Source organism: Gobio gobio (genome assembly GCF_949357685.1).
Source record: "Gobio gobio genome assembly, chromosome: 9".
Lineage (NCBI taxonomy): Eukaryota > Metazoa > Chordata > Actinopteri > Cypriniformes > Gobionidae > Gobio > Gobio gobio.
The window spans coordinates 41044997-41060713 of record NC_137115.1 but is presented as its reverse complement, the minus strand read 5'-3'; the positions used below and the strand labels follow the sequence as shown (position 1 = coordinate 41060713).

Sequence of the window (15717 nt, the reverse complement as noted above, 5' to 3'; positions counted from 1 at the left end):
TTGCTTAGCGTTACATGATCACGCTCCTATTCATGTAAATGCTTCCAAGCGCGACAAGACACAAGAGAGCGCGCTGTATGCCAGTGTCCTGTCTGTGTGTGTGTTAGTGTCCTGTCTGTGTGTGTGTGTGTGTGTGTGTGTGTGTGTGTGTGTGTGTGTGTGTCCTGTCTGTGTGTGTGTATGTGTATGTGTGTGTGTCAGTGTCCTGTCTGTGTGGATGCGTCTCATGTCAGCTATTCAAGGGACACTGACACACACACACACACACACACACACACACACACACACACACACACACACACACACACACTCGATGCATAGATAGACTCGCGTCAGTTTCCTGCTCACATCGAGTTCTCTTTTGCCTAGGGTTGCCAACTCTCACGCATTTGGCGTGACACTCACGCTTTCAGGCTCTGTCTCACGCTCTCACGCTGCCCAACTTAATCTCACGCCAAATTGCCAAACCTGCTTTTGATATTAAACAATGTCTAAGCTTTTACATTTTTTAAAGTTTTAATGCGAAATTCAAACAATAAATAGCGTTTTGGCGCTAATATGGCATAACAGTTAAAGCCAGAGTGTTGAAAAACCATACGGAGTTGCGACATGCTCTATCATCTCCCGGCGGCGCGCGCAGTCGTGCTTCACAGAAATCTCAATACTTCTAGCGCTGTGTCAATACATTTGAATGGCTTGATACACAACAGCTCCACTTTACAGGGGTTTGCAGCAAGTTTTGGTAAACAGTACAGCATAGTGTGCATTGATTATTACATCAACCATACAGGATCGTTTTATAATGGAGAGTAATGCAACAATGTTAACATTAATGTTAATGTTTTTTATTGTACTTAGCCTTCAGGTATTCCATACTAATTGGTCATACTCATACTAATTGATGGTCAAATGTGACCATACACCTTAACTATTTTTCAATTAAATAAATGTTCTATATTTTAGTTCAATAATATTTATTGAATATTTTGAGGAGATCTTTTGGTACTAAATACTAGTTGTGCAATATTTATTGTCAATAATGACCACTTAAAATATTTTTCTTCTAATATTTGTATTATTTATATTACAATTAGTATAGTAATAAGGTTAAATTAGAGAATTATTTTTCAAAGAGGCAAATTAGAGTCATTTTGTGGAGTCAGCCTGTCATTAATGTTCATCAAAGAACAACGGGAACAGAGAAAATTGTAGCTTTAATGATGATTCATCTATATTTCATTTATTATTTATGCAGTTAAGGAAGGTTTGATAACTATTACATTTCTGTATAACAGGGAAGGCCATGGGTAAATATAACATTTATTATTTTGGGTTTATGTAAAGATTTTTTTAAGTTCACTTAAATTAAAAGTTGTTTTTTAAAGACTAATAAATGTTGAAATTGGGAGCTTTCAGTTATACTGCAATGTAACGTCATTAATGTTTCATAGAGAATTTAGTATCAGTGATACTGGCCTTCATTCATAAAAAATGACAATACAACACATATTTACAATATGCTGTCTTTAAATTGTTTCTAAATTAATTTGGAGAGTAACTGAAATTATTACAATATCAAAATATTACAAACTTAAAATATTAAAAACTTGCGATTAATCGTGATTAATTACAGAAAAAAATGTGATTAATTAGTTAATTTTTTACTTTACAGTCATTAGCTCTGACCAACAGGAAGTCAGATATTTTGGTTTGAACGTGAATATTTGTATAATTTCTCTTAGCATGCTTGAAATTGCTTGAAACTCAACACACACATCAGAGATGTCAGTCAGTGGAAATGGGCAAAGCCTCAGAAATGCGTGTGTTGGAGGGGTGTTTATTACAACATAATCATGGTTTATGAAGACATTTCATGTGTCCCCGTAAATAAAAATAGCTTTAACAGCATACTAAACAATTTTTTAATAAAAATGTAAAAATGCAGAATGTTTTCTGTGATGGTAGGTTTAGGGGTAGTGTGTGTGTGTGTGTGTGATATGTAGGCTTAGGGGTAGTGTAGGGGGATAGAATGTACAGTTTTTACAGTATACAAACCATTAAGTCTATGGAATGCCATCTGCCTGTCTTTCCCCTTCCCCCTCTCTATCTGTGTGTGTGTGTGTGGGGGGGGTCTCTCTCTCACCCTGTGAGTTTGTGTGTGTGCCTTTCTCTCAGTCCTTCCCCTCCCCCTCACTCTCACTCTATCATTGTGTGTGTGTGTGTGCCTTTCTCTTTTGATCATAATTTAACCCTTTCATATAGGCTATCACAAATAACTATCACTTAAAATAAAAACGTCATGTGATGTGTTTGCCAAGATCACGTATGATGCACATGTCTTTAAATTAATTATTTACTGATATAATATAAATGTATTAAAACATAAATTTCACATGATTTTATAAAAGTGGCTATTTATAATAAACTTCCATAAAATGTAGACACGCATCTTACTCTTACCTGACACTGATATTAAAATCATCTTTGCAGTTTCTGTGATTTGGCTCCATTTATACATTTTTTATTAAAAAGAATTTATTGGACCACCCATATTGAAATTAAAGCATGTTTTATGGTGCATAAGATTGGTGCACAAACGGTAGCTAAGGTAGCTCAAAAACACATGAAGAGAAGTGTTAGAATAAAACAACATCAGCATTCGAATGGTATTCTGAACTCATTCCAATTTGACCTTTGACATAATCTGACATGAAATTCATATAAATTTAATTGATCTCATAGATGTGGCTGTTGTGGTTTGTGGTCATAGCAGCACCAACTGCTGCAGTTAATGTGGTGAATTCAGATGACTTTGACATAGTCCTTTTATGTTTTCCCATTTTAAATGCCTATTGCCTGCCGTGCACAGTTAAGCTGATGCCACCGGCGTGGCGGTGCCACCGGCTTGGGCCCGTCATCGCTGCTCGCAGCTTTAATATTGTGTTGGTCCCCCTTTTGCTGCCAAAACAGCCCTGACCCGCTGTCGAGGCATGGACTCCTCTAGACCCCTGAAGGTGTGCAGTTGTATCTGGCACCAAGAATTTTAGCAGCAGTTCCTTTAAGTCCTGTAAGTTGCGAGGTTGGGCCTCCATGAATCGGACTTGTTTGTTCAGCACATCCCACAGATACTCGATTGGATTGATATCTGGGGAATTTGGAGGCCAAGTCAACACCTCAAACTCGTTGTTGTGCTCCTCAAACCATTCCTGAACCATTTTTGCTTTGTGGCTGGGCGCATTATCCAGCTGAAAGAGGCCACAGCCACATGGTCTGCAACAATGCTTAGGTAAGTGGTACGTGTCAAAGTAACATCCACATGGATGGCAGGACCCAAGGTTTCCCAGCAGAATATTGCCCAAAGCATCACACTGCCTCCGCTGGCTTGCCTTCTTCCCATAGTGCATCCTGGTGCCATGTGTTTCCCAGGTAAGCGGCGCACCCGGCCATACACGTAATGTAAAAGAAACGTGATTCATCAGACCAGGCCACCTTCTTCTATTGCTCCGTGGTCCAGTTCTGATGCTCACTGTTGGCGCTTTCGGTGGTGGACAGGGGCCAGTATGGGCACCCTGACAGGTCTGCGGCTATGCAGCCCCATACGCAACAAAATTCTGACACCTTTCTATCAGAACCAGCATTAACATCTTGAGCAATTTGAGCTACAGTACACTCTAAAAAAATGGGGCTATATAGCACTAAAAGTGGTTCTTTGGCTCGTAATCATATGGGAACCACTTTAAGTGCTGTATAGCACCAAATCTGGGTGCTTCAGTGGTTCTTCAGCGGTCTTTAAATGACTGAGGTGCTATATAGCACCACTACCATATACAGAACCTGTTAAGATATGGTGCTATATAGTGCTACATGATTACGAGCCAAGAACCACTTTTAGTGCCATATAGCACCATTTATTTTTGAGTGGTATACCTCATCTGTTTGATCAGACCACACGGGCCAGCTTCCGCTCCCCACCAGAGCCCATGACCCTGTCGCCGGTTCACCACTGTTCCTTCCTTGGACCACGTTTGATAGATACTGACCACTGCAAACCACCCCAAAGGAGCTGCAGTTTTGGAGATGCTCTGACCCAGTTGTCTAGCCATCACAATTTGGCCCTTGTCAAACTTGCTCAAATACTTACGCTTGCCCATTTTTCCTGCTTCTAACACATCAACTTTGAGGACAAAATGTTCACTTGCTGCCTAATATACCCACCCACTAACAGGTGCCGTGATGAAGAGATAATCAGTGTTATTCACTTCACCTCTCAGTAGTCATAATATTATGCCTGATCGGTGTATATCAATATGTGACCCTGGACCACAAAACCAGTCATAAGGGGTTTTTTTATTTATTGAGATTTATACATCAGCTGAATAAATAAGCTTTCCATTGATATATGGTTTGTAAGGATAGGGCAATATTTGGCTTAGATACAACTGTTTGAAAATCTGGAATCTGAGGGTGCCAAAAAAATCGAAATATTGAGAAAATCATTCTTAAAGTTGTCCAAATGAAGTCCTTAGCAATGCATACTACTACTAATAATACATTTTTATATATATTTACAGTAGGAAATTTACAAAATATCTCCATGGAACATGATCTTTACTCAATATCAGGATTTTTTGGCATAAAAGAAACGTTTATAATTTTGACCCATACAATGTATTGTTGGCTATTGCCACAAATATACCCGTGCAATTGTAGTCCAAGGTCACATATTAGGGGTGTAACGGTACACAAAACTGACGGTTTGGTACGTACCTCGGTTTTGAAGTCATGGTTTGGTACGAGTTCGGTACAGCGGTTTTACAAAATAAATATTTATTAAACAGTGGTTTACTGAAAAAGAAAAAAGTGTCTGTCCTTAAATGAATTAAATTATAACTAAAAGTTTATTGAATATATTTCTGTATATTATATAGGGAGCCCTTACTTGCACATTAATTTTAAAGGTTAACAACAGAGCCCAAACTATTAGCCTAAATTCAGTTGCTATTTATTTTTACGTATAATAATCAACACTCAAATAACACATTGTATGCAAACATGTAAACTTCACATAAGGCAGTTTTTGCATTAAAATCAAATTATAAAATAGTTTTTTCTCTAATTCGTTGTAGAAATATAATCATTTATACACAGTGTCTGTCATTTTCATGACAGGTTTATTTAACATGCATGAAATAATCAAGACATCCCTAACAGGTTAAGTATAATATAATGAATATATAGGCTGATATAGAGCATATATTTAGTGAAAGAGTTGATTTCTCTTGTGAATAAAACTCGGTGGACACTGAATGACTGCCTGAGGTAACTTAAATGTGATGCTAACGTTACATGACATTGATTCGTTTACAAGCAGTTATATTGACTTTCCGCCGTTGAAAAACTGATTTAGCGATTACACCACATATGATACATGACAGTAAGTTGTAATGTATCCTCAGCATACCTTCAGATGGTCATTAATGTTTATTCTTTAGGAAGAGATGATCGATCGCCTTCACAGATGATCGCGTTCACGCACGCGCGTGCGCATCGCGCGGCCGCTTGAACTGTGATCAGTCACGCCACATAGAGCGTCAAAACGGCATTTATCGCTTGAATTTCGTGATAAAATGGACTGAATACTTAATATGTTCGTGTGGGCACTCGGATTGAAGTGTGTTCCGCACTTAAAACAAGCCTGTTAACTGTTAAAGATTGCACTCGGAAACCGTCCGGTACAGGTGTGCACCGAACTGAAAGCCCTGTACCGAAACGGTTCGGTACGAATACGTGTACCGTTACACCCCTATCACATATATATCAACACTTGGATTTACATATGTTACTCAACACACATATACACTGAAAAAATGGTCTCATTTGTGTGTTTAAATGGTTTTAACATAATAAATAACTATATTTTTTATTTTTATTTATTTTATTTTGGGGGGGGGCTTTTGCCACCTTTATTAAAAAAGCATCTTCAACAATCTTAGGCATATTAAACCAAAGACTTTATATATAGGAAGACGGTGCACTCCAATTACTTATGAATGGAAGAAAGTACAACACCCAATATGGCGAATAAACCCCGCCTTCTAAATGAAAGAGCCAATCGTTGATTAGTAAAGTCATCGTATCATAGTTTTCACGTGTCGTCACACGATTAAATTAACGCCCACCTGGAGGGCAAAACAAGGCTCTCCTCCATTGCCCGCTAGTCATTTTTACCAGGTTTGTAGTCAGTATTAATGCGGTAAGACAGTGATATTAAAATACCAAATTCAATATACACCTTATTGATGTTGCATACTTTGAACAGGAAAGCAGACGAACACAGAATATCAGTGCAACACAAGGTTTCTCGTTAGGTGTTTTCCCCATCGAAACCAATTATAAAGAAAACACGTTGCGTTCATATTCTTGCCTCATCTACTCGCCTGTATATAGTATACATCATCATAAAGGTGTAAACTGAATTTGATCTTTTAATATCACTGTTTTAGTACATTACGGCACTTTAAGGGTGGGTTGCACTAAGGATTCTTTAGCCTGTCGTCAGTTCACCCTCCGTCTGCTGCTTGATCAGCTCTATAACGGTTTTACCGCGTAATTTACCTGCGTTTAAAATGAAGTGGTGCAACACCTCGATTTAAAATAAAACCCATATCAACAAATCCTTTAAACTTTGCTTAATTTAATCCTTATTGGTGCAGCTCACCCTATAGTGTTTTTCACGTTAAGCGTTTTAAAAACGTCCCGCTGTTTTCAGTGATTGAAATACTGCAGCAGGTGCTGTATTTGGATCTTAATTGATCAAAACGTCCATCTTGTTCACATATTTTTGTTTTAAGATGGAAATTTGACAGGCTTGTGCTGCAGTTCTATGGAGTTTTTGCCGGCGGCTTTGCCCTCCAAGGCTCTGCGACAGTCACGTGACTGAAAACTATGGATGCAGCTGCCTTTAAGCTCTGGTTGCTACAGAAACAGGTAGTTTTCTGAGATGCCCGTTTAGGATTGCACATGCGCATTAGCTTTGTCCACGCTGAAAAATGCATGATTCGGGGTTTAGAAACAAACTTTATGAGACAGATTTGATTGGCGATTTAAAATATGAAATTTAATCATAAGCTTGGCGAACAGTTTTGGAGAATTTGATGTTTCCCCATTCAAAGACATAAGACCTGCACTTGCATGCCTGAGAGGCGTTTCAAAGATGGCTGCCGAGTGAAATGACTTTTGATTAAACTCACCTGCTGTTTATCCAGCTCCAGTTGAAGATCTTCTGTGTGGTGAACTTCATTTTTAACTCCAGCATTTTGAAACTGTTATTGGCATAGAGAATTTTGATTTTGTTAATCAATCAACGTATATCCTAATTTTGAAAAGATTATTAAACAAAATGTTAGACAGTCCTACCAGAGTGGCCTCCTCTATCTTTCTCAGCTCCTCCTCAAACTCCATCAGTTTTCTCCTCCTCCTCCCTTCTTCTTCTCTTTCTGAGTTCAAATGCAGCTGTCTTTCGACCTCCTGTGCAGTTAATTTCCGCTCCTCTTCCTCTTTGAGTCTTTTCTCTAATTCTCTCCACTCAAGACTAAGTTGCAATTCAATCTCAGTAAATGTATCACACTCAGTTACATCTAAAAACAGAGTAAAGGTACAACTCGGTGAATATAAAGAGGTTAATAAGCAATGTATGCAAAACCAAAACGTAACCTAGGTTTTTAGTGTTAATAAACTTAAAATACAGACCCATCTAACCACATCATTACAGCAAATGTACCTTCCACGCATGACATACTTGGAATGTCCTGCTGGGTATTCTGTGGCTCAACGTCTTTTAGAAGTCCAACTTGTTCCTCTAATTCAGAGATTATCTGATAAAAACATATGCATTTTTATAATATTCACACACTAACAAAATAGGATCTATGCAATATATCGTCTGTCTGAGGATAAACAAGGATAATTTCTGCAAATTTACAGCCAAAATTCAAATTGACTGAACACAAACAAAACTGGGATAACAGATAATTTGCTACTGTGAGGGACAAACTGAATTAAAGGTTAAGGACAAAACACAGACACTCCTTTCCTCTGTGATGACTCCGATGGGATAATAATCCCATTTCCAGTTAACCACAAACCAATAACCATGACTCACTCTCTCTTTCCACTTTATGGGGTCATCTATGAAATCTGAAGGTGGTTCATTTGTAGGATTATCATTATGAGACTGCTCTTGACTTGACAAGTCTATGGGTAACCAGAAAAGGGAAAAACAATGTGAGACCTTGTGTCTATAATTCAGAATTTCAACCTGTTCTATTGCTTCTCACCTTTTTCTTCAACATCTTCAAGAATTAATTGTTCAAAGGCATTCATCCGATTTCTTGAAGCTTTAACATATGCAAGTACCGAGTCAGACAGCTCATCTTCTGCATATAACTTCTGTGAAAACAGAGGTGATTCACAGTGATTAAGGACAGGTATAGTAAAAGTACATCCTTTTGGCCAAACTACTCGAATTATAAATTATATCTTCTTAATGTCACTAGTGTTGTTTTCGTCAACGAAAAGTATGACTAAATATCTTCGTCAACGAACCTTTATAACGTGACGAAAACGAGACGAGACGCAACGTAAATGCTGGTCATGTGACGATGACGAATAAAAACGAGACTAAATGTGGTTCACAAAATAAAAACTATGCTAAAATGTCTCTTCATTTTCGTTGACGAAAATGAGACGAGACGAAAAGTCGTGTTTTTATTTTGCAGTATTTCTGTGCGTCTCATTCAGGGGCTGCATCAGGTCTCACTGCGCAGACGCAGGTGACATCACTCTCTTCAAACCCCACTCGCGCGGCATCTCCGGTGAGTGAACGGGTCCTTTGGCCGGCCAGTCGGGGTTCGTAAGCCCTATTCGGACGGTAATTGTTTGTCCTGCGGTCGTAAGGTGTCTTCATCATTTACAGGGGCTAGTCAGTGATTTTATTGTCGTCTTAATACAGAATATCAGTGTTTTTCTCCCACCACCCGTGTAAAAATCTCCGGCCGAATTACCTAACTGAATTACTGTTTGACAAACACCAAGGTCGTGGGGTGCCGTCTGAATCCACATCTCTGAGTTTTCAATCACTTCAGAATTCACGGTTTATATCCTTTTTGGCCACTGCAGAGCACCGTGCGGTTGTGCTTCGCTGTTATCTGGATGCATTTTAAAGATCTAGACTTTTATTACTGAAATATTGGTAAGTATTTACAAGAGCAAGATATTTCATCACCGCTCAAAGAAAGAAAGAAAAGCACGTAAACATTTGAAATGTGCCGTTATAACGGCAGCAATTATATATGTTAAAATAACCGCAGCATTATGATTACCTCATAAGCGAATAAGAGGCTATATTCACTTATTTCCACTCATTTCCATGTGGAATAAAATTACATCCTTTATTTTGAGATAAAATACAAGACAGAAAAACATTTTAACTATAATGTGGGTCTAATTTTATACATATTTAAATAATTAAATAATAATTTGGATATTATTTTCCTATTATTAAATTAAATATGCATTTATTCTTATTAAGACATTTGGAAAAACTTTTATTGAAGTGGAAAATAAAACGGGTGTTGTGGAAATAGATGGGGAAAAATGTGGCCACAAAAATCACAGGAAAAAACACCACAAACCTTAAGAGACATCTCAATGTTTTTATTTATTTTATTTAAATGTATGTGTGTGTCCTTTTAACATGTTTAGTTGGTAAAATAAATATGTTGTAACTTCAAATCAGAGCGTCTTCCGTGTCTGGAATGGATGTATTCTTGAGTCTAAGGTAACAATAATATAATAAGATAACCTTGTTTGAAATGGGTTTGGCTAAAAGAAGATTTTGGTTTTGTCTATAATACGTACTTATACTACATTGACTGGGTTAAATAGAATTGCATTACTAAAAAGAGACTAAAATACAATTTGCATTGACTAAAACTTGACTAAAATGTCATCAGTTTTCGTCGACTAAAACTAGACGAAAATAGTCATAGATAATTCTGACTAAAATAAGACTAAAATGCTCAGACTTTTAGTCGACTAAAACTTGACTAGACTAAAAAGAGTATGACTATGACTAAAACTAATAAAAACTAAAATGACAGCTTGACACAAAGACTAGACTAAAACTAAAATGAAAACAGGCCGCCAAAAACAACACTAAATGTCACGAGTGAAATAGATTATCATATTCGATGTAAATGTTCCCTAGTGAAAAATACTAAAATGTATTTGAAACACAATTATGCTAAGTATGCTAAGTATGCTAAGTATGCTACAAATACATTTTACATATTTAAGTACTTAATATAAATACCCTGCAATTACTTTTAGAATACTAAATTGGTATAATTAACGTCTGCTAAATTAGAACAACTAATTTAGTAAAATATACTTAAGTATTTGATTGTGCTAAAGTGGAACTATTGTAAGTATATTTTTGGTACATTTTAAATATCTTGCATTTAAAGACTGATATTAAATATAGTGATATTAAAACACATTTTAGGCTTACAATATTAATAAATGTGCATTGTGTAATAAAGAAGTACTCCAAGTAAAGTTTAACTTTAATATTTATATCAGTAACGTTAAGTCTCTAAAGCGATATGTCAGTACATATGATAATGGTTTTGTAGTATGAAATAAATGTATTTTAAATACATTTTGACATATTTTTTTACACTAGGGTTGTTATGTTTTAACCCATAATCATTTTCTTCACCAGTTAATATTAAATACAATATAAATTCAGTATAACTTTGGTTTAAGTTTTCAAATAAAGTTGTCTTAATAAAGTGGGTTGAAATACAATGTTGGAAATAAGTAGACGTTCAAGAACTGAATAACAAAATAAATAAAATAGCCACTTACATTACCATCCAAGACAGTAAAGATGTCATCTTCTGACTCTGAATAATTTTCAGAAGGATGTAGGTTTAATTTCATCAACTCCTCATCTATTGCCTGTTCGATGTCATCCATTACTATTGAGTCCCTATTAAGCAAATTTTGTTCGCGAAGGAACAGGCGCGCAGATTTGCAGATAAAGTAAACTATATCATTGTCAACCCTGAACAACAGCATATAAGACAGAGAAGCATCTCGTAAGCATTTAACAAACACTTTATTTTCAAGTCGGTGTGTTTATTGGATACACAGCACCTGTTTCTCTGTGCTCCTCGTGTGTGTAGTGTTGCATCCAACGCAGTTGCTATGGACAACAAAGTAGCCTACCGTGTGGCGTGAGGGACAAACTTCAGGAAGAGCCCGTGTGCTCGGCCAGCTAATGTTTTCGGACTGCTTTTTAATTGGTTCAGGGTTGTATTTTAATGTAAATGTTTTTTGTTTTGTTTAGTTTTTTTAATGAACAGCTGTTTGAGCCAACTCTGTAAAATTGTTATTATAAGCGCAGGTAGGCCTACAGTATTTTCAGCAGACAGTCACATTATTTTTATATTTGGTGCCCCCTGGTGGCAAGACAATTCCTTAAAAGGAGGTCCTTCTGGTTTATTGCACAAGGGGGCTGACAGTAATCAATTGATGCTCAGTCTAGCAGAATCACTTCTGATCTCTCCAGCTAATAAAAATATGTTCTAAGAACGTTTTGCTAACGTTCCCATTAGGCTATTCTGAATGTTCTCAGACTGTTCAAAACATCCAAAAACTGAAGATTAATGTCCAACTCAAATGTGTCACAAGAACGTTCCATGAATGACATAAACAACATGTTTGCGCTAATAGTCAAATCTATTAACATTACTGGAAGAGCAATTGTTCATAACTTTGAGAGAACCAGAACAGTAGATAAGTTGTGAGAATGTTTCTAGCTGGGTTGGACCAGCCAAGTCATGACAGATTGTGTTTTTATTTTCATTCATTTATTTGGCACGCAGGAGTTTAGTTTTTGTCCAGAGCATTCAAATACATGTTATTCCCAGAAACCGGACACATTCTGATTATAGATTCCTCTGAGTGGTTGCAGGAGTCTGCTTTTGAAGTCAAACCAACTGTCCGCGTTTCATCAGATCCCGGAGAAGCATTCACCGAGTTCAATTGCTCAAAAAGGCCCCATCAGCAAGCCTTGTCCGCTTCAATTAGCGGAGAGTGGCATCGACCCCTTTGTTAGTGGGCAAGTGTCCGGAGCTTTTGTCTGAGAGCATGGAACCCAGACAGGGACTAGACAGGCAGTGGCTGCAGATTTACACTGCAGATTAGGACAGTCAAAGCCTGCTCAGCTTCGATCAGAGCTCAAGTTTGGATAGTGTCCCTGTGTTTATACTGTAAAGGGTTTTCTGTTACTGGTCTGTTGCTTTTATCTGGTCATTGCTCTTCAAGCTAATTGTTTCCATTCATTCTTTCAGAGTGGGTGAGAGAGACAGAGAAAGAACTTGTTGAATTAAAGGCAGCTTCAGCTCTGGGCTGCTAAATGTGACTGTAGATTCTTCCTTATAGGCTACTTTTATAAACCATGTAAAATTACTGCACTCAAAAAAAGGGTTCTTTACATAAAAATTCTATTTGCAACCATATCGTCCTGAAGAACCATTTTATGCTAAATGGTTCTTTGTTAAAGACTTTAGGATATAATCCTTTCAAAGCCAGCTCATTATTGATTTTCTGGAGCTCAAGCATACAACTACACAAACTGTCAACCGACTCTCAACAGGTTCTTGATATCCTATTAATGTCCATGAATATTGTAACCGCTTTCCTAACAATCATGTCCTTTTCACTTTTTAATTTTTTAACAGCTCTGTTCAGCTGAGGATATTTCTCTCCACTAAGCAAGTGACAGATCAATTGAATTGATAATTCATATTGTAAGACTTTTCAATTATACTTTAAAGGCATGTTTATGCATAGATATGCCCAGTCACAAAAACATTTAAGGTGTGACTTTTTCACTTTTCCTTTTCACATTGTGAAGGGCTCACATATTGTCCATTCTTAATGGTTATTGGTCTTCACAAACTTAATTGCTTTTACCTAAATAAATGGAAGATACGCACTATAAATTCATTTGTGTATTTCTTCCTAGACGAATGCTTTCACACCCCACAACCTCATCATCTGCAAAGAGAAACTGTCACTAACCAAATTACACCAACATTTACAAAAAAGTAAAAATTACAACAACAACAACAAAAAATACACAAATGACTAAAAATATAAAAATTCATTCAGACTATTTTATTATAATATCATATTTTAATATCATTCAATATCATTCAGAATATTTAGTTTTAATATTTTAGTTTTATATAATAAAAACTCAAAATAAAAACTTTAAATAACTAACAGTTTTGAGTGTTTGGACAGCAGAAAGTATAGGCCTATAATAGTAATAACAATATATATATATATATATATATAGTGTACATATTTTATATAGACAGATCAGGCATAACATTATGACGGGTGAAGTGAATAACACTGATTATCTCTTCATCACGACACCTGTTAGTGGCTGGGATATATTAGGCAGCAAGTGAACATTTTGTCCTCAAAGTTGATGTGTTAGAAGCAGGAAAAATGGGGCAAGCGTAAGGATTTGAGCGAGTTTGACAATCGCCAAATTGTGATGGCTAGACAACAGCAGCTCTTGTGGGGTGTTCCCGGTCTGCAGTGGTCAGTATCTATCAAAAGTGGTCAAAGGAAGGGACAATGGTGAACCGGCGACAGGGTCATGGGCGGCAAAGGCTCATTGATGCACGTGGGGAGCGAAGGCTGGTCTGTGTGGTCCGACACGCTACTGTAGCTCAAATTGCTAAAGAAGTCAATGCTGGTTCTGATAGAAAGGTATCAGAATACACAGTGCATCGCATTTTTTTACGAATGGGGCATAGACCAGTCAGGGTGCCCATGCTGACCCCTGTCCACCGCCGAAAGTGCCAACAGTGGGCACGTGAGCATCAGAACCGGACCGTGGAGCAATGGAAGAAGATGGCCTGGTCTCTAATGAATCACGGTTTCTTTTACATCACGTGGACGGCCGGGTGCGTGTGCGTCGCTTACCTGGGGAACACATGGCACCAGGATGCACTATGGGAAGAAGGTAAGCCGGTGGAGGCAGTGTGATGCTTTGGGCAATGTTCTGCTGGAAAACCTTGGGTCCATGCCATGTGGATGTTACTTTGACACGTACCACCTACCTAAGCATTGTTGCAGATGTACACCATCTGTGGGATGTGCTGAACAAACAAGTCAGGGCTGTTTTGCCAGCAAAAGGGGACCAACACAATATTAGGTCATAATGTTGTGCCTGATCGGTGTGTGTGTGTGTGTGTGTATATACATATATATATATATATATATATATATATATATATATATATATATATATATATATATATATATATATATATATATATATATATATATATATATATATAAAGGGAGGTATTTTTACATAAGAATACAATTCTTAAAATATTATATATATATTAAGTTTTCGTCTTATGTAAAAATATTTCCCACTTCCCTTTACACTGCATAACTGAACAAACTGAATAAAGAACTATTTAATGAAATCACAGGTACTAAGTTGTGGCTAAAATACAGTTCAATCTTGATAACATTTCTTTTCACGTTAACACTTATTTACTTTGAATGACTATTCATGTTGCTATAATTATATGTTAACCTTAATTGTTTTTTTTCTGGGTTTGACTTTGCACAGGTTCATACAAGTATGACACTGCCCTCTTGACCCAATATTCCACTTCATATGTGAATATTGCAGTTCAAAAAGCGAACCTATTGATATAACATATTTTTGTCTGTGGTATGTCTGTATTTTCCATATATGTTTCATTCCTTAAAGGATCCCCAACCCTCTGATTATCCCATGACTAAGTTGAACCCAATGACAGAGAAAGATTTTCTTGAGAAAGGAGACTTTTAAGACCACATTGAAATTAATCCTCCCATTGTCAAGCATCTCCAAGATCTTGTGAAGGCACTGCTGTCCACTCCAATTCCCATATTAATTCCATTATCTTGGAACATGGACAGTTTAGACATGATAAAAGGATACCGGACAGAGGGAGATAAAGATAAAGGGAGTGAGAAAAAGCAGAGGGGAGAGATTATCCATCTTTTTTTTCATCAGGATAAAGGTAACTACAGCATGGGTGGGATTCAATGGTACAATATGTGAATAGTGTCAGAGTACATTAAATGCTGATTCACTCAGGCTCTGAAAAGCCTCTTACTGTCCTGATTGCTGGACTCTTTAAAATGGATATTTTTGATTCAGATGCGTATTTATTTAGAATCATATCACATGGTTGTTACACTATGTTTTTGAATATAAAGGAAGTATCACTTATTATATTTTCAGTAATGGAAATGAGCACTGATCAAACTTGAAATTAGATTCATGAATACCATTTTCAGGTATTTTTTATAAAGCAACAGTTTATGTATGGCAACTTTTAATTGTCAGAATGATACATAACTTTTTTGACTCTAAATTTACAAAATATTATAAATATCGAAAAATTACAATTTGGTTGTTCCGCAAGTAACCACAACAGCCACAGTTTTAAAATGGACATTTTGTATTGGGGTAAAAGATGAATTGAGCAACTTGTGACAGCAGCAAGCATCGTGTTACTTGGCTCGTGGCGTAGTTAGGAAATTAACTATTTAACAGGT

General features: G+C 36.9%; 2 protein-coding genes across 2 annotated transcripts in view; both read right to left on the bottom strand.

Moving 5' to 3' along the window:
* lrriq1 (leucine-rich repeats and IQ motif containing 1) overlaps positions 1 to 11040 on the bottom strand; it is a gene marked incomplete at its 5' end in the record, with an annotated part of 65718 nt that extends 54678 nt beyond the window's left edge. The window contains 6 exons of the mRNA XM_079826157.1: positions 7251 to 7322; positions 7426 to 7637; positions 7781 to 7874; positions 8162 to 8253; positions 8337 to 8448; positions 10930 to 11040. Coding sequence (XP_079682283.1) covers positions 7251 to 7322; positions 7426 to 7637; positions 7781 to 7874; positions 8162 to 8253; positions 8337 to 8448; positions 10930 to 11040 — 693 coding nt within the window. The remainder of the gene's footprint in view (positions 1 to 7250; positions 7323 to 7425; positions 7638 to 7780; positions 7875 to 8161; positions 8254 to 8336; positions 8449 to 10929) is intronic.
* LOC307131743 (uncharacterized protein) overlaps positions 1 to 15717 on the bottom strand; it is a 676237-nt gene that overhangs the window by 378659 nt on the left and 281861 nt on the right. The window lies entirely within an intron of this gene.